Raw genomic sequence first — 23265 nt, 5'->3', positions numbered from 1 at the left:
GGGGAAAAAACATATTCCTGTTTAGACCCAGACGCTTAGAAAATTAAGGTAATTTTAATCTGTTTTAGTGTTTTAACTTTTGTATGTTTCGAAGTTGCAACAATCTCTTGATTTTATTGCTTTGCTTTTTTGTTAACCACTTTGAGGGTGTTTTTTTTAAAAAAAAAACAAGCAGTGTATAATTTCTTTATGAAATAAATAATAAATAAATCATTTTGCCAGCAGTTGCTGCCGTATGCTTTAATGGCTCAGGAAAACCTTAAGAACAGTTGAACGGCTGCTCAGAACTTCATGGAAGCTTGCCTTCCTTGACAAGCCAAAATAAAGTACGGTAGTAGTTTTCACCAAGATTGGAAATAAATATATGATAAGTGGATTAGAAAGGAGAAATGTGTCACTTTTCAGCACTTTTTAACCTGCTGAACTTGTGGTAATTTAATTATATCTGTTTGAAATTTGGCATATCATAGACCTCTTCAGATAAATCATGTATGTCAAATTCCAAGTTATTACATCAACAGGTGCCATTTTTATGAACAATAGTACAGTGGTACCTCGGGTTACATACGCTTCAGGTTACAGACTCCGCTAACCCAGAAATAGTACCTCGAGTTAAGAACTTTGCTTCAGGATGAGAACAGAAATCGTGCTCCGGCGCCGTGGCGGCAATGGGAGGCCCCATTAGCTAAAGTGATGCTTCAGGTTAAGAACACTTTCAGGATAAGAACAGACATCCAGAACGAATTAAGTACTTAACCCGCGGTATTTTGTGGTTAAATGGCAAAACCTTTGTTGTTGCTGTTGCATACCTTAACATCCCTGTGCCCCTTTAATTTATGATTGTAATGTGTTCCTATCATTAAACCACCTTCTTCTTTTCCTCCTTCTCTCTCTCTCTCTCTCTCTCTCTCTCTCTCTCTCTCTCTTGTCTACAGGCCGCAGTAGCTACAAGCCACAGGTAATATTAAGCCCTGAATTTGTAGTTCCCCACCCTCCTGCATACTTAAGATGAATATACTGAATATCTTTCTTATGCTTCAGAGCCTGTGTCCATCCCTCATGCTTATTACAAATGGATCAGGGTGAAAGACATGGTTCCCCCCCCCCCCGCTTTTATCCACACAACTTGTGAGATAGGTTGGGTTGAGAGTGGTCGTCACCATCCCATGGTCACAAAGTGAACTTTTAATGATTGAGTTTGCATGCCCTCCAACATTTCTCCAATGAAAATAGGGACGTCCCATTCCATAATGATAATTTTACTATTTATACCCCACACATCTTACTGGGCTGCCCCAGCCACTCTGTGCAACTTCCAACACATATAAAAACAAACAACTTCCCTATAGAGGGTTGTCTTCAGACGGCTCGGGGGTTGGATAACTCCATACCCTCCAACATTTCTCTGATGAAAATAGGGACATCCTAAGGAAAAGCGGGACATTCTGGGATCAAATCAGAACCGGGATGACTTTTCTAAATCAGGGATGTCCCTGAAAATAGGGACACTTGGAGGGTCTGTGTTTGATTTGTGGATCCAATATTGTCCAATTACAGCCTTCCTCAACCTCCTGGTGGCCTCCAGATGTTTTGAACTAAAATTCCCATCATCCCTGGCCATTGGCCATGCTGGGGCTAGCAGGAGGTGTAGTCCAAAATATCCGGAGGGCACCAAGTTTGGGGAGGCCATATTGTATTGCTCTTTCTTTTGTAATTTGAGTATTCATCTGACAGAAGAATGGGACAGAAGCATTAAATAGCAGCTAAGAAACTCAACTTTCCAAGTGTCGGTCCTTATGTAGCTTAGGTTGCCACCATTCATGGGCATATCACCAGGCCTGAATAGCCGAAGTACAAAAATTATTTAGGGGAAAAAATTACTAAATTACTAAAAATTACTAAAGGTGGCCGAGGGTGGGGGGAATGCCTCCCAGTAGTCCTATGGGGACTGAGCATGCTCAGTGGACACAGAATGCTAACTGATCGCTGAGTGGAGAAGAGAAAACCATGAGAGATGGGGGAAAGGAATGGAGTATTCTGAACAGGGGCAGCCCATACTGCAACATTTTGTTGCAGATCCCACTTGTATACCGTACATAATAATGATGAGGATGATTTTGACATAATGGATTTATATCTATCTCTAACACACACAAACACGCACACATGAGAAAATATGAGACATTAATATATAGCCAAGCTCTTAGAGTTGCTGTCTTACTCTCCATTTCTCTGGCACTTGCAGATTGGTCGACTTCTTGAAAAAGGACGTGGATATAGATCTTTCAGTGCCGACAAATTTTGAAGCCCGGGTCATAGATTTCTCTGACATTCAGGAACTAATGGACTCCATTAATTCAGTCCCTGGTATTTTCATTGTATTTATTTCTGGTTTCTATCTGACCCTCAGAATTCTCCCCAGTCCACATTCCTTACTGGCTTTGCTTGTGCCTCAATGATTTTTGCCTGGCTGAAAAGTGTCTTTGAACTCAATGTTTAGGAAATTTTTTAATGTCTGATGTTTTATTGTGCTTTTAATTCTGTTGGGAGCCGCCCAGAGTGGCTGAGGTATAAATATATTATTATATTATATTATATTATATTATATTATATTATATTATATTATATTATATATCAATAATGCCTCTTCCTTGTCTGAATGGAAGAAAGCTGGGGTGTGTGGGTACGTAGAAACTAATCTATTGTACAAAGCGAAAATTTACATATGTTGCTCCACTACTTTTGTCTCTAGCCACACCCACTACTATCATGTGGCCCTTGGGAGATTGCCCAGAAAGAAGTGTGGCCCTTGGTGGTTCTCCCCACCACCAGCTTGGTGTAGACTAAATACTAAACCAGGCGGACAACTAGCATAAAATATAAAGCAATTTCTTCTGTTAAGTGGCGTTGCTGATCTTTGAAATTCACCATGTGAATTCTGTTTAACAGATTATTTTTTCCCCTTCCACCCTCCTTGTTCCAGCTCCTTTGCCTCCTTGTGCACCAGTAATGAACACCCAGGATCCCAATTCTGCTACCGGTACATCCGTGAAAGTCTGCTGGAGCTTCTTTTCAGAAGATATTGTCGAAAGCTACCAGCTGTACTACAAACGAGTGAGCAACGAGACGTCAAAAGAGCAGCAGGACGGTAAGGCTGCCTATACGCCATGACCATAGCTGTCAACCGTCCCTTATTTGGTGGGAAACTCCCTTATCCCAGCACCGTGTCCCACTGTTGTCCCTTATTAATGATGTCCCTGAAATTTCCCAGGTTTCAAAGGAAGCAGCTCCTCTCCCTCCCTCCCTGCCGGCCAGGGAGGAGGGAGGCTTCAACTGTGTTGCTTGGCTGCCCAGCCCGCCCCCCTCCGGCCTCCTCTCACCAGCCTCGGCCCCCGGGAGCCCCTCCCCGCCAGGACTGGGGGGAGCCTCGGGCCCTTCCGCTGCCATCCTCCTCGCGGCCGCTGAACTGAGCGTCTCTGTCTGGGGTAGCATCTTCGTAGCTTGGATTTCGTTTTGCACGAAAAGTGCTTGCTGCTTGTAGTTATTTAATTGCAGTGTTTCATCAGCTGGTGTCCTGAGCAGCAACCTCTGGAAACGAAGGGCTAAAAACCGGTGCTGCTCTCCAAAATTATCTGGTCCCTTTTAACTTCGTATTTCAGGTGGTTGACTAAAATCCCTTATTTTGGCTGCTGATCCCTTATTTTTGAGGCTGCTGGTCCCTTATTTTCAAATCTGTAAGTTGACAGCTATGGCCATGACTGTCCTCAAAGAATTCTGGGAACTGTAGTTTTCCCCACACAGAGCTATAATTTCAAGCACCTGTCAAGTTGGTTGTCCAGGGTCCTGAAACAACAGTCCTGAAACCTTTTTAAAAACTGGCGAGCCAGTAGGAAAATAAAAAGCATTATCTTTGTTTTTATTTGAAAATTAAATCTGGCTGAGAGGCTCCCGCCGCTGAACTATGAAATGACGCAGCAGATATTGAAAGGGTTCCTGCTTAGAAGCAGGTTTCAGAAAATGCCATTTTAAAATAACCTCCTAAATCTTCCGCTTTCTCACTGCAGCGTTTATGCTAAACGTGAAAGAAACATATTGCACAGTTACTAACCTGGCGCCAAACGCGCAGTATGAGTTTTGGGTGAAAGCCCTCAACAGAGCCGGGGTCGGATCAGCGAGTGAACGAGCTGTTTACATCACAGGTAAATGCATTTCAGATTTCGAATGGCTTTGACATTTGCCTTTTCCTGAGTTTTGAACGAAGCAAAGTCTACAGAAGTGGGGCGTGAAGCAGCTAAAGTTTGTTGAACTCTTCAAGTTTTTTTATTTATCTCAAATACTTACATCCCACCAGAGCTGCTTACAAAGACAAAACAACACTATAAAAGCCTTTTCTAGTAGATAATTTGGCCGGCAATCTCACTGTTAACTTTCAAGAATCTCTTGAAGATCCTTTTATGCCAACAGGCCTAAAGCTAAAGGTAAAGGGACCCCTGACCATAAGGTCCAGTTGTGGCCGACTCTGGGGTTGCGGCGCTCATCTCGCTTTATTGGCCGAGGGAGCCGGCATACAGCTTCTGGGTCATGTGGCCAGCATGACTAAGCCGCTTCTGGCAAACCAGAGCAGCGCACGGAAACACCGTTTACCTTCCCGCTGGAGCGGTACCTATTTATCTACTTGCACTTTTGATGTGCTTTCAAACTGCTAGGTTGGCAGGAGCTGGGACCGAGCAATGGGAGCTCACCCCGTCGCGGGGATTCGAACCGCCAACCTTCTAATCAGCAAGTCCTAGGCTCTGTGGTATAACCCACAGCGGCACCTGCATCCCACAGGCCTACTCAGCTTAAATTTTCTCAAGATTAGCCAGTCATTTTAATGATAATTTTGTACTGCATGTATGGTATTTTATTTTTGTTTGTTTACATATTTATGTATATTAATAATTATATTATTTATTGGTTTGTTTTTCTTTTATTATGTATTTTCTGGGGTTTTTTATATTGTGATTTTATGTTGTGAGATCTATAGGTATAGGGCGGACGGTATACAAATTTAATAAAGAAATAAAAATAAGAAATGAATAGATATTTTAAAAGATTATATCCCGCTTTTTAACTATCTGGGTCTCAAAGCAGCTTACGAAGATAAAAAAAATACACGAAATGTAAAACATCAATTAAACTTCAAGCACTTTAAACCTCAGAAATTTAAAATCTCAAAAATGGAAACAAAAACATGAGGAGAGGAAATTTTAAAACATTAAATAAGAATTCATGATGCGAAGACCACCTGAAACGATATTGTTTGAACCAGGAGCCTGAACTTTAACAGGGATGGTCCCTGCCTGATTTCAAGTGGGAGGGAGTTCCAAATGCTTCATCATATTTGCATAAATTGCTGAATACCGCCTTGATATTTTACATGAGATGGTGGAATATAAAAACTGCGATGAAATAAAGGAATAAATTAATGTAAATATTCAGCGGGGAGGGGGGGGGCAAGAAGAACTGATCATCTGAGTGGATGCTGAAAGCCCAACCACTGTGGAGGGGCTGATCTGTGTGTGTGTGTGTCTTTGATCTTTGTTTTCAAGTTAATCAATGAAAACCTTAATACTGTAACACTTTTAAAAGACAAACCCTCATGGTATATCTCATAACCAAATGGCTCAGGGGAAAAAATATTATCTGCTTCTTCTTTTTTTAAAGCTCCTTTGGCACCTGTCCTCAAAAGGAAGGAGATCCAGAGTTGTGAACATGCAGCGCTGGTGCGCTGGGAATCTGGGAACACAAATCCTGTTGACTCCTACACAGCTGAATTGTCCAAGCTGACAGATGGAGAGGACGGGAACATCATTACTGAGTGAGTTGCATAGTATTAGATGCATGCAATGCTCGGGCCATGTTTTTCAAAACACCCAAAGAGCCAAGGGGAAAGAGGGAGGCAGAAAGGGGAAGGTTGGCAATCTGAGCTAAGGGTTAGCAAACTTCATTCCCGATAAGGCCTGGGAGGCTGCATACAAGGCAACGAGCTTCTCTACAGCTGGTCTCCTGGGTTTCTCTTAAAAAGGCCACGTGCCTTTTTTGTGGTATTTAGTTGATAATACATACATTACAGTAGGTGCACAGGGATGTGGGTGGCGCTGTGGTCTAAACCATTGAGCCTCTTGGGCTTGCCAGTCAGAAGGTCGGCGGTTCGAATCCCCATGACGGTATGAGCTCCTGTTGCTCAGTTCTTGCCAACCTAGCAGTTTGAAAGCACACCAGTGCAAGTAGATAAATTGGTACCGCTGCGGCAGGAAGGTACACAGCGTTTTCATGCACTCTGGCTTCCATCACAGTGCCCCGTTGCACCAGAAGCGGTTTAGTCCTGCTGGCCACATGACCTGGAAAGCTGTCTGTGGACAAATGCCAGCTCCCTCGGCCTGAAAGCGAGATGAGCGCCGCAACCCCATAGCCGCCTTTGACTGGACTTAACCGTCCAGGGGTCCTTTATCTTTACAGTGGTACCTCTAGATGCAAACGGGATCCATTCCGGAGCCCCATTTGCATCCTGGGTAGAACATAACATGCGACTGTGCATGCACGGGTTGCGTTTCGCATGCGCGTGACGTCATTTTGACAGTCTGCGCATGCATGAGCGGTGAAACCCAGAAGTAACACGCTCCGTTACTTCCGGGTCGCCGCAGAACGCAACCCGAAAATGCTCAACCTGAAGCTACTTCAGCCCGAGATATGACTGTACCTTTCTTTTACAGTAGGCACACCTGACCCACACTGAGACCATTGGGCCTTGGGGATTGCAAGGGGTCAAAGACCCTTTGCTATTTCTGCAGTAGGGATCCAGTCTCCACCCAAGAGCCACCAATCAGCATGAAAAGGGAGCTTTTAGCGACTCAGACGTCTTCTCGCTCTTTGTGGTGATTGGAGCTTCTGGTTCCTAGCTTACCTCAGACTGCTGCCTTTGTCCTGCCCCCAAGATTTTGATTTTGATCCCAATATCAGAACAGATGTGGAGGGGGGTGAGGGAGGACTCTTTCTGCCTCATTTCTCCACTCTTCCTCAGATGCCTTTTGTGCTCCCTTGACAACAGTGATTCGTTAGGCTTCCTTCTGTTTTTCTCTCTCTCCAGGTCCATTGTTGGCATTCCAAATTGTGAAGCGCTGATTCAGCTGGAGCCAGGACACAACTACTTGCTCTCTGTGAAAGCCGTCAACATGGGAGGATCCAGTGAGCGGAGCGAGCCTGTCTCCATCCTAAGCACAGGTATAATAATAATAATAATAATAATAATAATAATAATAATAATAATTTATTATTTATACCCCGCCCATCTGGCTGGGTTTTCCCAGCCACTCTGGGCAGCTTCCAACAGAACACTAAAATACAATAACCTCTTAAACATTAAAAGCTTCCCTAAACAGGGCCGCCTCCAGATGTCTTCAAAAAGTTTGGTAGTTGTTTATCTCTTTGACATCTGGTGGGAGGGTGTTCCACAGGGAGGGCGCCACTACCGAGAAGGCCCTCTGCCTGGTTCCCTGTAACTTGGCTTCTCACAGCGAGTGAACCGCCAGAAGGCCCTCAGCGCTGGACCTCAGTGTCCGGGCAGAACGATGGGGGTGGAGACGCTCCTTCAGGTATACTGGACCGAGGCCGTTTAGGGCTTTAAAGGTCAGCACCAACACTTTGAGTTTTGCTCGGAAACGTACTGGGTAGTAGTTACAAGGACAATTCTTCACACTTGTATGGGCAGAATGGCTGCTTTCCTAGTCCTGGGAAGGGGTTGGGTTGGTTGTGGTCTGGCACGGTAGGCCCCAATTCCAGGGGAGCAACACTGGGCACATGTGAATGGGGCCATCATACAGGAGTTGTTTTGCATTTGCAAGGTTCTGCAATCCCTGCCGGCTACCATATTCCATCCTTTCACAGGCACTTCCTTCACTCTGAATGAGGAGACGGCCCACCCCTTGCTGTCTGTGCTAGAAGATGGATTGACAATTGCATGTTGCAAAACTGAGAGTCCCAAATGTGAATGGCCCTTCCGTGAAAACAGCTTTACAAGGTATAGAATCTATAGGCTTTGTTGTTGTTGTTGTTGTTGTTTAGTCGTTTAGTCGTGTCCGACTCTTTGTGACCCCATGGACCAGAGCACGCCAGACACTCCTGTCTTCCACTGCCTCCCGCAGTTTGGTCAAACTCATGCTGGCAGCTTCAAGAACACTGTCCAACCATCTCGTCCTCTGTCCTCCCCTTCTCCTTGTGCCCTCCATCTTTCCCAACATCAGGGTCTTTTCCAGGGAGTCTTCTCTTCCCATGAGGTGGCCAAAGTATTGGAGCCTCAGCTTCAGGATCTGTCCTTCCAGTGAGCACTCAGGGCTGATTTCCTTCAGAATGGATAGGTTTGATCTTCTTGCAGTCCATGGGACTCTCAAGAGTCTCCTCCAGCACCATAATTCAAAAGTATCAATTCTTCGGCGATCAGTCTTCTTTATGGTCCAGCTGTCACTTCCATACATCACTACTGGGAAAACCATAGTTTTAACTATATGGGCCTTTGTTGGCAAGGTGATGTCTCTGCTTTTTAAGATGCTGTCTAGGTTTGTCATTGCTTTTCTCCCAAGAAGAAGGCGTCTTTTAATTTCGTGGCTGCTGTCACCATCTGCAGTGATCACGGAGCCCAAGAAAGTAAAATCTCTCACTGCCTCCATTTCTTCTAATTTTATTTCACCTTTTCTTCTTTGGCAGGGATTTGCACTGAAATATACTTGGGAGTCCTGTAGTGATTTCATGCTCTTTATTGCAGCTTGTAAAACAGTGATTCAGTTGCCCCCCCCCCAAACCTCAGGCTTTTATATACATTATTTACACAATGAGTTCCGTCTGATTGGCTGATTCTGCTTCCCTTCTGGAGCCTGATTGGTCTTTTCCTGCAGGCCAATCAGTTGCTGCATTCTACGATCCTACCAGCCTAATAGGCTGATTAACTTCCTCCTGGAGCCTGATTGGTCTTTTCCTGCAAGCCAATCAGTTGTTGCATTCTAGGATCCTACTTGCCTATTGTTCTAGGATCCAAGCTTAGTACATAACATGCACCTTTCAAAAATGCCTTCTCAGAGGGTTAATATAATAGCAAAGGATGGTTCTCAGACACACTTTCGGGGCAAGCCAGCCATGAAGTGTGCTCAACTTCCCCTGGAAAAACGGTTATGTCTCTGTGGCAGTATTGAGTCAGTGGCTCATGTGCTTCTGGCTTGCGCTCTTTATAAAGATTTGAGGAGTGAGGTTTTCACCCCTCTATTATTGTCTATGCCGGGCCGCTCAAACATTGGTACTGAGCCCTATTTTCTAGCAGATCGAGATAATCAGGTGACAGCAAAAACTGCAAAATCTTTATCAGGGGCAATTAGAATAAGATCTATTTTTTTAATTATTGGTGTAAACCTCTGAAATGTATTTTGTATAGTTAAGTTTTTACCTCTGTCTTCAGTACATTTTATTTTATTTTATTGCTATGGCTAGTGGCTGATGCAAATAAAGATTCTTCCGCTCTGTGCTCAAATGCAGTAAAAAAAAAAAAAATCAATAGGAAATGTCTGCCTCCTCTTTCAGACATTGGGACTGGTGGGGTAGAAATTAGGGAGCGTGAATGAAAAGTAGGTGAAGTCAGAGCAAGTGAGAGGCGGAGCCAACACATTCTAGTTTTGCCCCCATCTGCCTCCTCCCTTCTGAGTTTGACAAGGGCAACACCAAGACTAAAGAGGAGCAGCTATGACAGTGACATAGCTGCCAACTGTGCCTTATTTGGCGGGAAAGTCCCTTATCCCAGCACTGTGTCCCACTGCTGTCCCTTATTGATGATGTCCCTTTAATTTCCCGGGTTTCAAAGGAAGCAGCTCCTCTCCCTCCCTCCCTGCCGGCCAGGGAGGAGGGAGGCTCCAACTGTGTTGCTTGGCTGCGTTGCTCACCCAATAAGGACTCTAAGAATGACTGGGGGGTGGAGCTTGCATGCCTTGTGCCAATCAAATCGGCTGCGTTGCCTGGAGACTCGCCTTTGCTCAGCGCTTTCCAGCGGAGAGGTGACGGTGGTTTTCCTTGCTGCATCCCCTTTGCCGGGTTGCTGCGCTGTGGGAACCACCGCTTGAGGCTTCGTTTGGCTGGTGGCTGGGCTTTCTGCCTTTGGCTCGGAGGGGCTCAGAAGTTGAACATACCTGTGCTGGGAAAATCCCTTATTTTGGCTGCTGATCCCTTATTTTCGAGGCTGCTGGTCCCTTATTTTCAAATCTGTACGTTGACAGCTATGGACAGTGAGTAAGGAAGCAGGCAGATGTGGGGCGGTGGACTGAACTGGGAGGGATAGTGCCCCATTTGCCCTAATAGACCAGCCTTCACTGCACCAGCTCGTGTTTGTTGTTGGCTGTTAAACTTTCTGACAGGACAGTTTACACTGCAGGGAAACTTGGATTCCCTCAGCCATTTTGTCACATTTCACTATGCATGTCATTTATATTGTGAATGAATTTCCTCTCCCCTCTGGCGTTCCTCTGGGGTTCCATAAAACATGGGGGAATCCTGTAATTTTAGCAGCGTTTGTGCATGCTTTTCTGACGTTGCCTGTGAGCCCGGTTTGCCCCTCATCTCGGCTTCCAGACAGCCCAAAATGCAAAAAGAAAAGGACGAGCGTCGCTGGATTCCATCACAGCTCTGTGCTCTTAATCGCACAGCTGTGAGGGTTTTAAAGTCAGCCTAATTACACGATGCGGTCCTTGTAGCAATCTCTCGCTTTTTTGCACGTTACTAGATTCTACAGGAAGCAGGCAAGTGTCTTCCCTCCCACTTAATTCTAAAATTTGCTGTGATTGCCATGGCAACGCTAGCTTATACACAAACTGATATGCAGATATCCACCCCCCTCCCGAAAGATTCCTCCTTACAACACACAGCTGACAATTCTGGGTGATGTTTACCAGAGAGTAAATGAATGAATTCCACTTAAAATGAGGAGAAAGAGGGGTCAGCCTAGACCTCTACCCTGTTTGGCTGCTATCCCTATGGGAGAACCCATTAAACACTGGGTGGTATTGAAGGTTATAGAATCATAGAATCATAGAGTTGGAAGAGACCACAAGGGCCATCGAGTCCAACCCCCTGCCAAGCAGGAAACACCATCAGAGCACTCCTGACATATGGTTGTCAAGCCTCTGCTTAAAGACCTCCAAAGAAGGAGACTCCACCACACTCCTTGGCAGCAAATTCCACTGTCGAACAGCTCTTACTGTCAGGAAGTTCTTCCTAATGTTTAGGTGGAATCTTCTTTCTTGTAGTTTGGAACCATTGCTCCGCGTCCGCTTCTCTGGAGCAGCAGAAAACAACCTTTCTCCCTCCTCTATGTGACATCCTTTTATATATTTGAACATGGCTATCATATCACCCCTTAACCTCCTCTTCTCCAGGCTAAACATGCCCAGCTCCCTTAGCCGTTCCTCATAAGGCATCGTTTCCAGGCCTTTGACCATTTTGGTTGCCCTCCTCTGGACACGTTCCAGTTTGTCAGTGTCCTTCTTGAACTGTGGTGCCCAGAACTGGACACAGTACTCCAGGTGAGGTCTGACCAGAGCAGAATACAGTGGCACTATTACTTCCCTTGATCTAGATGCTATACTCCTATTGATGCAGCCCAGAATTGCATTGGCTTTTTTAGCTGCCGCGTCACACTGTTGGCTCATGTCAAGTTTGTGGTCAACCAAGACTCCTAGATCCTTTTCACATGTACTGCTCTCAAGCCAGGTGTCACCCATCTTGTATTTGTGCCTCTCATTTTTTTGCCCAAGTGCAATACTTTACATTTCTCCCTGTTAAAATTCATCTTGTTTGTTTTGGCCCAGTTCTCTAATCTGTCAAGGTCGTTTTGAAGTGTGATCCTGTCCTCTGGGGTGTTAGCCACCCCTCCCAGTTTGGTGTCATCTGCAAATTTGATCAGGATGCCCTTGAGTCCATCATCCAAGTCGTTGATAAAGATGTTGAATAAGACCGGGCCCAAGACATAACCCTGTGGCACCCCACTAGTCACTCTTCTCCAAGATGAAGAGGAACCATTGATGAGCACCCTTTGGGTTCGGTCAGTCAGCCAGTTACAAATCCACTGAGTGGTAGCATAGTCAAGACCGCATTTTACCAGCATCTTTACAAGAATATCATGGGGCACCTTGTCAAATGCCTTGCTGAAATCAAGGTAGGCTACATCCACTGCGTTCCCTTCATCTACCAGGCTTGTAATTCTGTCAAAAAACGAGATCAGGTTAGTCTGACATGACTTATTTTTCAGAAATCCATGCTGACTATTGGTGATCACAGCATTCCTTTCTAGGTGCTCACAGACTGTTTGCTTAATGATCTGCTCCAGAATTTTCCCTGGTATTGATGTCAGACTGACTGGGCGGTAATTATTTGGGTCCTCTCTTTCCCCCTTTTTGAAAATAGGGACAACATATGCCCTCCTCCAGTCTGCCGGGACTTCGCCTGTTCTCCAGGAATTTTCAAAGATGACTTGCCAGTGGTTCTGAGATCACATCTGCCAGTTCTTTTAATACTCTTGGATGCAGTTCATCTGGCCCTGGAGACTTGAATACATCTAAACTAGCCAAGTACCATATTTTTCGCCCCATAGGACGCACCGGCCCATAGGACGCACCAAGTTTTTTGGGGGGGAAATAAAGAAAAAAAAATTATTTCCCCCCCAGGCGCTTGTGGGGCCGGCAGTGGGGAGATGCACTGTGCCTCCCAGCTGTCCCCGGAGCTTGCGGGGCAGGCAGCGGGGAGAAGCACTCTTCTCCCCGCCGCCCGCCTGCAGAAACGGTCCGGGGACAGCGGGAAGACGCGCTGTGCCTCCCAGCTGTCCCCGGAGCTTGCGTGGCAGGCAGCGGGGAGAAGCGCTCTTCTCCCCACTGCCCGCCTGCAGACCAGGTCCGGGGACAGCGGGAAGACGCGCTGCGCCTCCCCAATGTCCCCGGAGTTTGCGGGGGAGTTTGAATTCCTCTTTGGTGGTTTCCCCCCTTTTCCATTTTTTGTACACATCCTTTTTTAATCTTAACTCAGTTAAAAGTTCTTTAGATAGCCACCCTGGCTTCTTTAGGCACCTTCCATGTTTCCGTCTCATTGGTATTGCGTGAAGTTGTGCTTTTACTATCTCCCTCTTAACAAACTCCCAGCCATCATGAACTCCCTTTCCTTTTAGTATTACTGTCCATGGGATCTCACCCAGCACTTCCCTAAGTTTTATGAAGTCGGCTTTCTTAAAGTAGGTTAGTCCTACTCAGAGTAGACCCAGTGAAGTTAATAAGCATGTCTAACTTAGGTTCATTAATTTCAGAGGGTCTGTTCTGAGTAGGGCCAAGGTCACATTCATACCATACATTTTAAGCACTATGGTACCACAGAGTTATAATTTTCAGAGGGGCTGAACAGTCAATTGCTCTTCACAGGGAGCTCTGAAAATTGCAGCTCTGTGAGGGAAAAACTGGGTCTCTGAACAACTCTCAGCACACTTAGAGAGCCAGTGTGGTGTAGTGGTTAAGAGCGGTAGTCATGTAATCTGGGGAACCGGGTTCGTGTCTCTGCTCCTCCACATGCAGCTGCTGGGTGACCTTGGGCTAGTCACACTTCTGTGAAGTCTCTCAGCCCCACTTACCTCATAGAGTGTTTGTTGTGCGGGAGGAAGGGAAAGGAGAATGTTAACTGCTTTGAGACTCCTGAAGGGGAGTGAAAGGCGGGATATCAAATCCAAACTCTTCTTCTTCTTCTTCTTAACAAACTACAGCTCCCATAATCTTTTGGGGGAAGCCATGACTGTTTGAAGCGGTATGATACTGCTATAATATATGCCGTGAATGTGGCCTTAAGCGGGACTTAGTTCTGGGTAAGCATGCCTAGAATTGCACTGTAAGATTTCTTTTTATGCTAAAAATGATAATGTATTAAGTTTTGTATATATAATTCTCTTAATTTCTCTTTACATTATGCGGATAAATTATAACCTTTGCGATGGAATTTTGTCCACTGCTAATCAGGTGCCTTATTGATCTAAGTCCTGTATTTGATACGACAGTAAAGTGCAACAGATGGACGCCGCAATCGTATGCTTACATACTTGGGAGAGAGCCCCATTAAACGCAGCAGGACTAATCTTCCAACAAGAATGCACATGAATTGCACTTTTTGCCTTCACCACTAGGATATTGTAGTCCTGTGTCCTCAGACACTTGCAAATAGGCTCCCCACCAAAAGTCATCACATGCATCATTCAACGCAGCATTGTCCAAACAGCACCATTTTGCATTTTCTGGTTCCAGAGGTAACAGTTAAAATGCTTCACGATTTGCAGCTGAAATATACTTGGAGTTGAGTGTGGATTTCATGCTCTTTATTCAGCTCATAGTAGTGAGGAATGAAAGTTTCCCCAAAATATCTGCTTTATATACATTATTTACACAATGGGTCGCACGTGATTGGCTAATTCTGGGATTCTCCTGTAGGCCAATCAGGTTGCGGATTCACTTCCACCTGGAGCTGCATTGGGTGGCTCCTGCGGACCAATCATACTGCTGCATTGTTCTAGGACCAATCAGACTGCTGCATTCTGGACCCTATTGTTCTAGGACCAATCAGACTGCTGCATTCTGAATCCTATTGTTCTAGGACCAATCAGACTGCTGCATTTTGGCTCCTATTCAACTCAGTACATAACACCAGCCAAGGATTCCTCATTCCTGGGCTTGTGAGCCTCATCGTTGCGATTACTACAGAACAGGCATGCCACCGGGCAAATGGGCGCTGAAGAACTTTAAGCCACTGATTTCCTAGCAAACAAAATTGGTCTATAAACATGGAAGAAGTCAGGGTCATGTTGAATGAGATCTATGCTCCCTCATAAATCCAATGGTCTTGTGATAAGGTTCAAGAGCCGTCAGCAGGGCACATGGTGTTCTCCTGGTGCCAGTAAAAACTCTGAGAGCTCCTCCATTCACTTGGGGTGAGGTGGTGAGAGCGGTTGCCCTTTCCTCCCTTGAAAAGTACACAGAGTTGGAGGAGGAAGTTGGAACGGTGCCACTCTTTCCCACTTCCTCTTTCAGCTCTATGTGTTTTTCAAGGCTCAGGTTAACCCACCCTGATCCCTTGGAAAAGCAAAGTGTGTGTACATGCACTTTCTTTCTTTCTTTCTTTCTTTCTTTCTTTCTTCTCTCTCTCTCTCTCTCTCTCTCTCTCTCTCTCTCTCTCTCTCTCTCTCTCTCTTTCTTTCTTTCTTTCTTTCTTTCTTTCTTTCTTTCTGTCTCTCAGGGAGGAAACTGATCCAGGCAGGGAGGAGGGGTGTGACCAGAAATGGTGGTGCTCACAGCCAAATAGCCAAATGCACTCACTAAAGGTTGGGAACCCCTGTCACAGATGTTGGCCACCTTCAGATATTCTCTATAGCAAGAGAATATACAGTATTTTCCACATTTCCTTTTGCCAGATCCATCGCTATCTTGGGAAACCCAATACCGTTCCAAGGCAAACATTACTGGGAGGTGGACGTCAATGAAAATACAGAATACCGTGTTGGTGTGGCTTTTGAAAATGTTTCTCGAGACAGCTACCTGGGCACAAGCCACGCCTCCTGGTGTATGAGGCACACAGTCAACTCTTCCAGGTACAAACACTTCCAAGCCATAGGTAAACGGTAAAGGTAAAGGACTCCTGGACCGTTAACTCCAGTCAAAGGTGACTATGGGGTTGTGATGCTCATCTCGCTTCCAGGCCGAGGGAGCCAGCATTTGTCCACAGACAGCTTTCCAGGTCATGTGGCCAGCAGGACTAAACCGCTTCTGGCGCAACGGGACACTGTGACAAGTGTCAGAGCGCATAAAAACACCATTTACCTTCCTGCTGCAGTGGTACCTGTTTATCTACTTGCACTGGCGTGCTTTCGAACTGCTAGGTTGGCAGGAGCTGGGACAGAGCAACAGGGACTCACTCTATTGTGGGGATTCGAACCGCTGACCTTCCAATCGGCAAGCCCAAGAGGCTCAGTGGTTTAGACCACAGCAATCATAGTGTTGGAAGGGCCCCATGGATCATCTAGTCCAACCCCCTGCAATGCAGGAATATGCACCCATACAGTGCATACGAGAGCCAGTGTGGTGTAGTGGTTAAGAGTGGTAGTCTTGTAATCTGGGGAACTGGGTTCGCGTCTCCGCTCCTCCACATGCAGCTGCTGGGTGACCTTGGGCCAGTCACACTTCTCTGAAGTCTCTCAGCCCCACTCACCTCACAGAGTGTTTGTTGTGGGGGAGGAAAGGAAAGGAGAATGTTAGCCGCTTTGAGACTACTTAAAGGGAGTGAAAGGCGGGATATCAAATCCAAACGCTTCTTCTTCTTCTTCTACAGGGTTCAGACCCATGACCGTGGCACTTTCAGCATCTTCTGGTGCAACTGCCCAGTCATAAGCGATCTTGCTTTCAAACGATCTTGCACCTGCAAAAGCTCATAGCTGGATGTGCTGCTTAATTTCCAATATATGCATGTTCCCATACCTTCCTGCTGAAAGTCTTGTCACTTTTTATATCACAAAAGTTCTGGTTTATTTTTTTTCCTCCTGCACTTTTTAAAAGAAACATAGAACATTTATAAAGCACTTGCTCAAACAAATAAACAAACCAGGCAGAGGGCCTTCTCGGTAGTGGCGCCTGCCCTGTGGAACGCTCTCCCATCAGATGTCAAGGAAATAAACAACTATCTGATTTTTAGAAGACATCTGATGGCAGCCCTGTTTAGGGAAGTTTTTAATGTATGATGTTTTCTCGTGTTTTTAATATTCTGTTGGGAGCTGCCCAAAGTGTCTGGGGAAACCCAGCCAGATGGGCGGGGTATAAATAATAAATAATAATTATTATTATTTGCAGTAACAGTGCATGGGTGCTGCTCCAGGAGGCAAAAATGAAATAACAGTGGAGAAGCATAGCAAAACTGGTAATAGAACTAGAATGATATCCAGTAAAAATCTACCACTAATGCACTATTACTGCATCAATGACACTTTGCAGAACACAGTCCCTACCAAAAAACCAAAACTCAGTCTGCTCTGAGAGCTTCTAATTGCATGCATTTTCTCTCTCTCTTGCACAGACATACCTACGAGTTTCTGAACAATGGGATGACTCCAGAAATTACGATTACTGTCCCTCCCCGGAGGATTGGACTTCTGCTTGATTACGACAAAGGGAGCCTGTCGTTTTTTAACACAGATATTATGCAACACCTGTACACCTTCCACAACCACTTTCAGGACTTTGTGTGTCCTTGTTTTGCTCTAGAGGAGCCCGGCACACTCCAGATTCTGAATGGCGTTGCGATGCCCACCTACGCGATTTCGTGATTCGGGGCAGCTGTTTGGCATGCATGCAATGCCTGACTCTTGCATAACTCTATTAAAACCTACAGCTTCTCAGTGTCACAACCATACTCTCTCCCTTAAAACAGCACCTGCTTTTTTCTTTTTAAAAATGCACACACATTTATATCCCACTTTTCTTTGAAAGCAAAGCAGTTTTCATAGAAAATTTTAAGCAAAGCTCCCACAGCAGATTAAACAGCTGCAAAACTCAAAATGACAGAAAATAATAACTTGAAAGATATGTTAATTTTTACTTACATTATAAGCTTGTTATACTGTGCATCTTTGGGTCATGATGAACTGTCAGTGGTCCTTATTGCTGCAGCTTCCACGGAACATCTGCAAAGAGCAATTACGATTCCATGTAAGCGTCATTTGGATAAAGCTTTCTTTCTTTCTTTCTTTCTTTCTTTCTTTCTTTCTTTCTTTCTTTCTTTCTTTCTGCTTAGCCATCTCTGCACCAGCTTTCTAAATAAGCAGTTTGGGAGGCAAGTCAAAGCTTGTGTTATTGCTTGTGAATATCGATAGTGCGAGGTGGGAGGCACTGAGCCACCTGCAGTAAAAACTGAAGAAATAATATAAAACCCAGATGCTTCTGTGTGTACTCTTTAAGGATGCTCCCTCACAACTTAGGATCCAGTTGCATTCTGCAGGGGTGAGAAATCTGTGGCTCGCCAGAGGCTGTTGGACTCCAACTCCCATAAGCCCCAGGCAGCATAGCAACTGGTCAGAGATGATGGGATTTGGAGTACTGGGAACACCTGGAGGGCCACAGGTTGCCCAGCCTAGCATTATAGAGCATGTTCTTTAAGCACCCCAAAGCTCCTCTAAGAAGTATTTCTCCAGATACTCAATCCTTTCTTTGTTTGAATTTTGCTAGCCTCGCCCCACCAGCCTTGATGCGTGCCATGCTTTACAACATGTAAAGTTTATAAATTGCAGCAGAGACTTTTTCTGTGGTGTGTGCAATGAAAACAATCCCCTTTCACTTGTTTGCTTGCCGGTGGATATCGATGGCTGGTGGGGATTTCCAGAAGTAGGTGAAGATGCTTATTTAATGGCTTCTGTTGGATGAATGTTTCTTCATTGATCACAGGTGTGTGGTTAGGACACACCCAATAATTAAAGAGTAAAAGGTAAGGTAAAGGACCCTTGGACTATGAGGTTGTGGCACTCATCTCACTTTCAGGCCGAGGGAGCCAGCGTTTGTCCACAGGGGTGAGCTCCCGCTGCTCGGTCCCAGCTCCTGCCAACCTAGCAGTTCGAAAGCACACTAGTGCAAGTAGATAAATAGGTACCACTGTGGCAGGAAGGTAAATGGTGTTTCCTTGCGTTCTGGTTTCCGTCATGGTGTCCTGTTGCACCAGAAGTAGTTTAGTCATGCTGGCTACATGACCCGGAAAGCTATCTGTGGACAAACACCGGCTCCCTTGGCCTGAAAGCAAGATGAGTGCTTTTTTATTTTACCTATGATACCTAAGAAAAAGGCTTAAGGTCTTTTGACTTGAGTCTTGCACTTTGGTGCAATCTGAATTTTGCAAAGCTGACACGAGCCAACCGAACAAACAATGACAAATGTGTGACATTTCAGGAATACGAAGCCCTTCATTGCCTCAGTTATCCAATATTTCGCAGGATTTGTTGTTTAGCTTGTTTTCCAGCTTGTATTTGTAATTTAAAGTGCCAAGGCTAAAATTCACCACTAGAGGGTAGTAGCGGAAGTGACATGAAAAGACTGCATCTTGTTGCTGTTGAACAAATTCAACACTAATAAAGCTGGCAGGCCTCAAAGAATGACCAAACTGTTGTGTAATTCTTCCCTTCTCCCCCAGATATGCTAGCTGCAGTCTAAAGCACTTGGAGAACTCCAGGTTGATGAAGTTTCTTCTATGATTGATTTAAGGCCAAACTTGATGTTCATTAGGTACATAGTTTAATTGATTTATGGTCCTCCAGATGTTGCTTTATTTAGGCATGGGGAAAGAGTTAATTAATTTCATGCTTCAAGGTGAACCTACATAATTTGCACTTGGCAAAACAAGATGCGAACAGATGTACTTCAAACTCCACACACCTCCGAATTTTGAAATGCAGGTCTCCAACCAAGTGTCGTGAACAAAATTCCACATAAAGTGCGCACAAAAACCCATCTATTCGTGAAAAGAATGTACAGAAATGCATCGTGTTAGGGAATGTTGCTTTGCAAAAATGAGCACATTAGGCAAAAATATGTACATTGGAGGAAATCAGATGAACCTTCATGCTGTCTTAAAAAAAATAATAAACTGATGTGGCCATGTGGAGAACTGAATTTAAGATTGGAAATGGGGAGAAATTGAAATTGATGGGTGTTCCCCTTCCTAGCTGTACTACAAAACCCATCATCCTTGACCGTTGTCTATGCTTCTCGGTAGTGGCACCTGCCCTGTGGAACACCCTCCCAGCAGATGTCAAGGCAATAAACAACTATTTTACTTTTAAAAGACAACTGAAGGCAGCCCTCTTTAGAGAAGTTTTTAATGTCTAATGCTGTATTGTTTTTAATATTCAGTTGGAAGCCGCCCAGAGTGGCTGGGGAAACCCAGCCAGATGGGCGGGGTATAAATAATAAATTATTATTATTATTATTATTATTATTATTATTATTATGCTGGCGGGAGCTGATGGAAGTTGGAGTCCCATGGCATCTGACGAGGCAGGGGTCCCACAGAATTGAGTTATTTATTTCACATGTCATTCTTCAGAAAGAAAGAAAGAAAGGAAAGAACCCAGAGCAGCTTACACAACAGAACATTAAAATGCAGGAAAAACAGCAAATTAACTGAAACGCACCAATATAATAGTTTGAAGGACTAAAGAAGTTGAAGCAGTCAAATCAATCATCAGAAACGCATTTTACAATGACTCGGGGCAGGGGTTTCAATGCAGTTCCTGTTGAGATACAATTGTCAACCACAATCTCCACTTTCCAGAAACAACTGGAGACCATTTTGTTCAACGAGATCTTCCAGGTCTCTTCCTGAGGTGTTTGTTCTGTATTATTTTTAAAACCCATCTTGGACTTGTTTTTGGTACCATTTGTAAACCTGTCTTTAGTTGTTTTCATGTATATTTCCCTGAGACTGATGTAGAGTGGTTCGTCAATTAAGAAAACAACAGGGTCCTCCTAAATTAAATGGTAGAGGAACAGGGTCGTTCGGGGCTTATAGGCCAAGTGATGCCCTCAATATTGTGGAGTACAACTCCCATTAGCTCCAGCCAGCATGGCTGAAAGGGATGATGGGAGCTGTAGTCCACCAACATTAGGACAGCACCATGTTAGTACCCCTGTTCTAGGAGAGTTGGATCCTACTTAACTTGCCAAAAGGATCCTATTTTGGAAGGTCATAACTGGGGCTTTAATCCTTTGTCCTCTACTGTTGTCCTAATCCAGATACAGTGGTACCTTGGGTTAAGTACTTAATTCATTCCGGAGGTCCGTTCTTAACCTGAAACTGTTCTTAACCTGAAGCACCACTTTAGCTAATGGAGCCTCCTGCTGCTGCCGTGCCGCCGGAGCACAATATCTGTTCTTATCCCGAAGCAAAGTTCTTAACCTGAAGCACTATTTCTGGGTTAGTGGAGTCTGTAACCTGAAGCGTATGTAACCTGAAGTGTATGTAACCCGAGGTACCACTGTATTTTTGGGAGGCATGTGTGCTATGTGCATTGCAATTATGTTTCCATTGGTTCAAATGGGAACTTTTATTGCAATATTAGGGTGTAGGAACCTTGAACTGGACTGAGATCCTTATTATTATTATTATTATTATTATTATTATTATTATTATTACTTTGGGGGGGAAGTCACTGCCTAGGCATATTTTCCTTCTTCTGCATTTTTTTTCCTACTTCTACTGCAAAACCTGGGGTTCTCTGCCGGATTTCATGGGCTGAACTTCAAGTGAAGAGATGGCTGAACTTTTGCACCTTGATGCTGCCAGAACTTGAACTTTGTTCTTGGAAAACACCCATCCCTTCCATGCAGGAAAAGGTGGCAGCTCTCCTGTTTCCATACATGGAAGCGTCCACCGCTTAAGAGAAACACCTTGGTGCTAGCCAATTCCACTAAGCCTCAAGCAATCCTTTGAGTATTCTCAGAAACAACCCTTTGGATGGGAAAAAGCTCTTGCAAGAAGCTGAGCTTAAATGCCTTCTTAGCTCATCTGTGACTTACAATCAACAGCACATGTTGTGCCCGCTCTTATAGCACAGCAAACACCTACCAGATCTGACACTTATAACCTGTTGTCTTGGTTGAGAGTCATTTCTTTAGCCTTAAACCTGAACCTTAAAGCTGGGCAGTGTGCAAATGTAATAAAAGTCAATAAATAAATAAAATAAAGCTAAATGATATGCAAGTAGTCAGATACATGTTTGAAATGTGTGTTGGTCATTGCAAGGCCAAGCCAAACAAGTTTTAAAAAATGAATACTCAAGAGCATTAGAGGAGCCCTGCTGGATCATGCCCTTCTAGTCCAGCATTCTGTTCTCATAGTGGCCAACCTCATAGTGGCAAGCCATGGGCATCAAATTGGGCACCTGAGTGCAACAGACCTCTTCCTGCTTGCAGTTCCCAGCGGATGGTATTAAAAGGTGCACTGCCTTCAATGCAACCCATTCAATTCTCCCTCCAGACAAGCAAGACGAACTATCAGAGTTCAAGGGCACATACCAGCCAGGCAAAGGGACACGGGTGGTGCTGTGCTCTAAACCACTGAGCCTCTTGGTATTGCCAATCAGAAGGTTGGCGGTTCGAATCCCCGCAACGGGGTGAGCTCCCATTGCTCTGTCCCAGCTCCTGCCAACCTAGCAGTTCGAAAGCACACCAGTACAAGTAGATAAATAGGTAGCGCCAGTGCTAAAAAAAATGTTTAGGGGTACAGTGGTACCTTGAGTTACAGATACTTCAGGTTACAGACTCCGCTAACCCAGAAATAGTACCTCGGGTTAAGAACTTTGCTTCAGGATGAGAACAGAAATCGTGTGGCGGCAGCGGGAGGCCCCATTAGCTAAAGTGGTGCTTCAGGTTAAGAACAGTTTCAGGTTAAGAACGGACTTCCGGAATGAATTAAGTTCTAAACCTGAGGTACCACTGTACTCTCATTTTCCTACTCATATTGAAATAATGGCTCTCAATGAGACAAAACTTGCATTCACAGGATGTTTAGGGGTATGCGTACCCCTGCGTCGCCCCAGAAAAAAAGCACCGCTGTGGCGGTAAGGTGAACAGTGTTTCTGTACGCTCTGGTTTCCGTCACGGTGTCCCATTGCACCAGAAACAGTTTAGTCCTGCTGGCCACATGACCCAGAAAGCTGTCTGTGGTCAAACGCCAGCTCCCTTCGCCTGAAAGCGAGATGAGCGCTGCAACCCCATAGTCGCCTTTGACTGGACTTAACCATCCTTGGGTCCTTTACCTTTACCTAAGCATGGCTAAGTCCGTTTGCAGCTTTAAAGGTTAAATTCAACATTAGGGATGGAAGGATCTGACCATTTGGGTTCTCTTGGTTCCTCATTCCCCCCGTCTTCAATTTAGTTCTCTCCATTTAGTTCCTTTACCTTTACCAGCCAGGCAAACACACTTGGGGTTCATAGGAAGGCCAGTGAAGCGTGTGGCCTGGGAAGTGTTCCAAGGGCCAGGTAGAAAGGCTCTGAGGGCCACATTTGGGCTTCAGGCCTGAGGTTTTTCCACCCGTGAGATAAGCCATTCCAGTTTTTAAGAAATCAAGAGTACGTTTTTTGACTTTATTGAAAAGTTCACTCACACGCCCGCCAATATTTTTCCAGTGAAAATAGGGTTGTC

At 44.9% G+C, this 23265-nt stretch overlaps 1 protein-coding gene across 3 annotated transcripts in view; it reads left to right on the top strand.

The window, feature by feature from the left end:
* Positions 1–18012, top strand: part of FSD2 (fibronectin type III and SPRY domain containing 2) — a 31000-nt gene extending 12988 nt beyond the window's left edge. For all 3 annotated transcript variants that reach the window (XM_083586571.1, XM_083586570.1, XM_083586572.1), the window contains 9 exons: positions 936–958; positions 2246–2367; positions 2984–3148; positions 4065–4199; positions 5707–5860; positions 7130–7263; positions 7927–8059; positions 15503–15679; positions 17155–18012. In XM_083586571.1, coding sequence (XP_083442697.1) covers positions 936–958; positions 2246–2367; positions 2984–3148; positions 4065–4199; positions 5707–5860; positions 7130–7263; positions 7927–8059; positions 15503–15679; positions 17155–17404 — 1293 coding nt within the window. In that variant the 3' untranslated portion in view covers positions 17405–18012. The remainder of the gene's footprint in view (positions 1–935; positions 959–2245; positions 2368–2983; positions 3149–4064; positions 4200–5706; positions 5861–7129; positions 7264–7926; positions 8060–15502; positions 15680–17154) is intronic.
* The last annotated feature ends 5253 nt before the right edge of the window (positions 18013–23265 follow it).

Source organism: Podarcis filfolensis (genome assembly GCF_964270895.1).
Source record: "Podarcis filfolensis genome assembly, chromosome: 14".
Classification (NCBI taxonomy): domain Eukaryota; kingdom Metazoa; phylum Chordata; class Lepidosauria; order Squamata; family Lacertidae; genus Podarcis; species Podarcis filfolensis.
This window is presented reverse-complemented; position numbering and strand designations above follow the sequence as displayed.